This window comes from Mustela putorius, unplaced genomic scaffold (genome assembly GCF_011764305.1).
Source record: "Mustela putorius furo isolate JIRA1106 unplaced genomic scaffold, ASM1176430v1.1 tig00003853_pilon_pilon_pilon, whole genome shotgun sequence".
NCBI lineage: Eukaryota > Metazoa > Chordata > Mammalia > Carnivora > Mustelidae > Mustela > Mustela putorius.
In genome coordinates this window covers 77,751,229-77,757,228 of record NW_025422005.1, presented here as the reverse complement: position 1 = coordinate 77,757,228, position 6,000 = coordinate 77,751,229, and the positions used below count along the sequence as shown (strand labels likewise).

The following is a 6,000-nucleotide window of genomic DNA, read 5'->3' as shown; positions in this document are numbered from 1 at the left end:
ATTTGGAGCAAAGCAGGCTAAACAGCCAGTGTCTGGTTAGTTGCCCTCAGCAGGTGTCTCTGTGCCTATGCTGAGGAGCAGAGGAGGGAAATGTTAGCACCTGCTAACTCTTTTGTTCCCAGAGAGATGACTCTGTGAATGCCACCTTTCACAGATAAGCTCCAAGAAGAGCAAATAGTCCCATTCCCCCTCCCCCCTACTCCCCTGGCCATGCTCCTTAAGTGATCCTCAGATCATATTGTCTGCCCTGGGGTTGCTTGTCTGCCTTATCTCCAGAAATAGGGCAGTGCTTTTAAGACTATCACAGCCAAGCCTGCCAACCTCTAAAACTCCATTCTTTGAGCCCCACTTGTTGCAGAAACTCATGAAAATCATCCCCTCTCATTTCTCAGCCAATGGCTTTGGGGAAGTGTTCTCTTATATGTTCCCCCATGTGTTCCATTCTCTCTGTGACCACAGCTCCCTCCCCTCCATGGCACCTCCTATCCATTTCTCCCCCAAACTGCATCACCTCAGAGGTGATTTGGTTAAAGGAAGTGGAGTGTGGGGCTGTAATGAAGATGAGGACCTCATCTAAGGTCCCTTTTCCCCTTTCACTTTAACCAGGGATGCTGCTAAACAGAACGTTGCCTGAAACAAGAATTTGGGAGGTGGTTGCACCAGTTTTTTCCACCGAACTCTTCGCGGGGTTGACTGGTCAAGCAGAACCGCCCTCGGTGGAAAGTGAGGACATTGGCCAGAAGACGATGATGAAGAAGGCGATGCAGGACTCCCAGACTGGAACCAGCACAGTCGCAGCGAAGATGATGTAGCCAGCACCACAGGCTGATAAACCTCGGCTGCATGGAGAGATTGGCCACTGAGGGCTGTGCGACCTGATCATCCCGTGGTGGAAGGCAGACTCTCACACCTCCATCTCCAAGTCAAAGGATGGCCAAGCCATGAGGCCAACTTCTCAGGGGTCTCAGGATGTCAGTAGACTGGGTCTGAGGGCAACCCCCCAAAGCAAACCCCTTCCCCATATTTAAGTGCCCTTTCTAGTCACACATAATTAGAACTCTCAGATACAGTGTGGGTTAATCAGAAATGAGGGTGTCTTACCCTTGATGATTTCTTAAAATTAGAAAAATTAAAAATGATAAGTAGTGTAATAGAATTAGAATCATATCAACAGTTCAATCTTTTTTGCTTTTTCTAAATGTCTTCCTTTTGACATATAGGCTTAATTATTTTCACATGGTTTCTTACATTTATATTAAGGATATATTATATGCCTACTAGGGATATAATAATTTAAATAGATGAATATTTAATTATAACTTTTTAATTTAAATGCCGTTACCAGTAAAGTTTACTTACTGTGAAATGTTTTGGGAGTTGGTAAGCCAAATTCATTTACTCTCCCTACAAATTGATCTCTACAGAGACCATGATATCTCTTTATGCTAAGAGGTTTAACTGATGGCACCCATGAGCCTTTATATCTGTTACAAGCCCTCTTCTACATACATAGCAAATTAGAATACATCCATTATCATGGGCTGGAATTAGCCATAGCACATTTGATTCATATTATTAACATGAGTCCACATGAACCAGTCACCATTCCAAACTGATATAAATAACAACAACAAACCTTAAAATCACCTTAGTCAGTAACCAGTTTTCAGTAAAGCAAGTCAGGATTATTTTACTGGGTCAACATAAACAGTCAAAGTCCTATTCTTCCCTTTCTTGCTGCCATTCAGAAATGATCAAGAGGGAAGCATAATCAAAGTCGCTGTGAACCAGGCTTTCTTCTATACCTTGTAACATTTGCAACTCTGACAATGCTAATTTGCTAATTACTGATTTAAATTCCTTTCCCCAGAATTAAAAGTCAAATTATAGGTTTCTGAGAGATGTTTCTATTTATTGGAGCACATCAGGTTACCAGTAAAACAAAACAGTGTAGATACAGAGCCTGTTATCTTATTGGAAAGATTAGAGGCTTTATAACCAAATGAATTTAGGTCAGATTCTGCTTCTAACAATTATACCACGGGCATTGGCCAACCTTATTTTTCACATCTGTAAACTGGTAATACCCTCTATCTTGTAATGTTATTATGAAGCACAAGCAAAAATGTATATAGAAAGTTGGGTTTTTATTAATAAATAAAAGTTGCTTAAGATACAATAATGAGAATTCTTAAGAACATTCCACTTTCTTCTGTCACTATCAGAACTACACTTAGTGAGGGAGACATTTTTTCACCAACTTAGTCTTAGTTGGGAACATAGCTGTAGCCTCTAAGGAGACATGATTTGGCAATGTTACTGGTTGTCTCCGATGCCAGATGAGACCAACCCAAGTGAATGGGTAGTACTACCTTGAGCTTGTATCATTCTCTCTTCTGTAAGTCTTCCCACTCCTATTTGTAATGTTTGTTACTACTCTTGAATCCTTGTTTAACTTAACTACATTCTCTGTATACTTCTTTTTTTTTAAGATTTTATTTGGGACGCCTAGGTGACTCATTAGTTTAAGCGGCTGCCTTCGGCTCAGGCCATCATCCCAGCGTCCTGTGCTGGGATCAAGTCCCACATCGGGCTCCTTGCTCAGCGGGGAGCCTGCTTCTCCCTCTGCCACTGCCTGCCACTCTGTCTGCCTGTGCTCACTCTGATAAATAAATAAATAAAATCTTTTAAAAAAAAGATTTTATTTATTTGTTTGAGAGAGAGAGACAGAGATAGCGAGAGAGAGAGAGAGAGAGAGCATGAGTGGGGAGGAGGGTGAGAAGCAGGGGGCCCCAGCGCAAGGCTCAATGCCAGGACTCTGGGACCATGACCTGAGCAGAAGGTGGATGCTTAACTGACTGAGCCACCAGGTGCCCCTGTGTATACTTCTTTTTTTTTTCTTTCCTGTGTATACTTCCTAAGGAAAGTTCCATATTACCATGTCATCTTTCCTTTATATTTGCCTAACAGTGTGTCAGATATTTATTTATTCATTAAACAGGTAAGTGAGTGCTCACAATGGAGCCAGGCCCTTATTCCAGATGTTGGATATGTGTCAGGTAATAAAACAGTAAAAAATTTATGCTTTGTGGAGCTTAGATTCTACTGCACATAGGAAGTACAGAATTCAATTCTGGTTGCATAATAGGGACAAAAGGATATTTTGATCTTTCATCTAAATCTCTTACCAGTTTAGCTGGAAAATTAAGATAAGTAATTTGATAGATGTGCTTTCCAACTTTGCAGTATTAAATACACACACATATACATGAGAATCTCTACATTATCTCTTGTTAATCTTTCCAGTATAAATAGAATTTATGACTTGTTTTAAGAATGCATATTCTTCTAATCATCTTTGCCTTCAAACTCATAAGCATATTATAAATCCAAGAGATTTGACAATAGAATCTTTTAATGGTTGAAAAATAGTAAAAAGAAGTTTTGAACAATAAAATGAAAATTTATACCATTGCAGGTTTGCCTTTTTAAACATGGCACAGCTAATCTTTAATATACATTTATAAAAGGCACCAGATGTTAACAGGGTAAAGAATGCAGGAAATAAAAACTAAGCCACTTGCCCCAACTTCCTTTTTGTACCAATGTATACATTTTAAGGCAGATGCTTTCCCGTGCAAAATTCAACAGAAGAAAATCAACATCATGTTACAAATCCACACATTCTCAGATTTTTTTCAATATCATTTGTTGGGATATTTATGATAAAGCATATTAAAACATTTTTTCCTAATGAAGCTTAAAGAGGTTGATGAACAATTATTAAAAATTATTTAGAGATTTCATTATAGACCCCTCATAGAAGATATAGAAAATCAATCTTTTTTTCTTGTTTCTTCTTTCAGAAATGTCCATATCAGTTTGTTTACTATGTCAGGTTGTTCTTGCTGAAGCCAATGACTGACTTCTGACAATATAGTTAGCCTGAAATAATTTTTAACATAAATCTTTGTGACTTCAGCCATCTCAACCTCCATAAATGCGTCTTTCTCTCCCCACAGTAGTAGTGTTGGAATGGTCACCATGTGATGTTTGAGAGGCAGGCAGCTATGAAAACAAAACACGTGGATTTGAGACTCATTGTAAAAGTTAAAGTAACATTTTTCCATAATGTTCCTTTAAGCCATATAGTCTCAAAGGAGGCTATATCACCACCAATGGCGTGAAAATCGATTCTTGTGAGAGTGAAAAAAAAAATTTTTTTTTAATGTATAAGTCATGGATATACACATAGTACATAAACAGATATTAAAATTTCATGGGGGGTAATTTAGGGGAAAAAAATGTCTAAAAAGGCTCCTTAAGGAGGTGATGATGAAAAAATGGTTGAGAAACACGGTATTCTGTTGAGAAACAGGCAATCAATCTATACAATAAAAAATTTAAAAGGCTATTTAAGAAAGGGCTCAATAAAATTTTTAATTGGGTGAGTGCAGCAAAACTTGTAATAAAGATTATAAATTAAATATGAAATTCATCACTATGAAGAATAATTTGCTTTAAAAGGATACCAGAATTTCTGAATTGTGTGATGAAAGAGTTTTAAATGGTGTTAAATATATTTTAAATTGTTTCTTAGATACATAACATTTTATGTGAAATTGGAACTGAAAATTCAGAAAATATATACAGCCTAAACTTTACTATTAAATGACACTATATTTATGTTGCAGGAAGATTATTTTTAAACAATGATTTATTGTGTATTTTCTTAAAGTATAAAGAACAAAACTATACATAATTCCATAATAAAAGATAAACTTTTGGTTATTTTCTATGCATATAGTTGAATAATATAGAAATATATATATTTATAAATATATTAAATATAAAGATATATTTATTTATATATTTATATAAATCTATAAATAAGATTATGATAATTTATATGTGTATAAAATATAATATATGCAAATAAATAATATATGCAAATAAATGTAAATAAACATGCAAATACATGTAAATTAAATTCATGTTTAATTTTTAAATGGTTATAATATATTTATGATATATTTATATTTTATAATTTATTAACTATATTACATATGAATGTATTTATATTTACATATATAAATTATATAAATACATAAATTATATGAATATAATATTTATATAATATTTAAATAGCAATTATATAATATATTAATATATTATAAATATATTATATTAAATGCAATGTAATATATTTATAATATACTTATGCACATATACATTATATATTTATTTATATATTATATATGAATATAAATATAATATAAATATTAGTGTATATCTATTAATAACATAATATATAACATTATAAAATGAGAAAATTCTCAAGTTATAATTCAATATGAGGTGTGAGTATGGATATTGTATATAAATTGTGTATATTTATTGAACTATATATATATTTATATATTTTATTATTTATATTTATACATCATTATATATTAAGTATATATTTATATATTAATAACATAATATATACTTAATATATAATGATAAATAAAATATAGAAATATATATAAAGTTATGTATAAAATTATAACGAGAATTTTCTCATTTTATAATGTTATATATTATGTTATAATGTTTTTCAAAAGTAATTATAAGAGAGAGTATTTTGTGGTGTTATGACCCATAAATGACTATTGTCGTATAAATGAATGTTTAGATGATATCATCAGTTAAAACAAGGGGATGTTTTCAGTGATGCTATAATGAGCATTTCGTGCCTAAATCTTTTTTGGCATTTCAGATCATTTCTTTCAGCTAGAGCCATAGAAGTGGAATTCCTGAGCTAAGGAAAATAAATATTTTTAAAGCTTTGAACACCTACTACTACACTATTTTTCAGAAAGGTGGGATGGATTAGTTACATTCTTGTTGACTAAGCATGAGAATGAACATGTCACTAGACACTCTCCAGCACTGACTTCCATTTTTGTTAGTTATCAAAAATAATGACTTGTGGCTACTTGGGTTTGATAGGATGCT

At 33.5% G+C, this 6,000-nt stretch overlaps 1 protein-coding gene across 1 annotated transcript in view; it reads right to left on the bottom strand.

Annotated features, from left to right (window-relative positions):
- Nucleotides 1-2,725: 2,725 nt before the first annotated feature.
- Nucleotides 2,726-6,000, bottom strand: part of EPHX4 (epoxide hydrolase 4) — a 43,251-nt gene continuing 39,976 nt past the window's right edge. Inside the window, exon 7 of the mRNA XM_045064848.1 lies at nt 2,726-4,068. Within this exon, the coding sequence (XP_044920783.1) occupies nt 3,837-4,068 (232 nt within the window). The 3' untranslated portion in view covers nt 2,726-3,836. The remainder of the gene's footprint in view (nt 4,069-6,000) is intronic.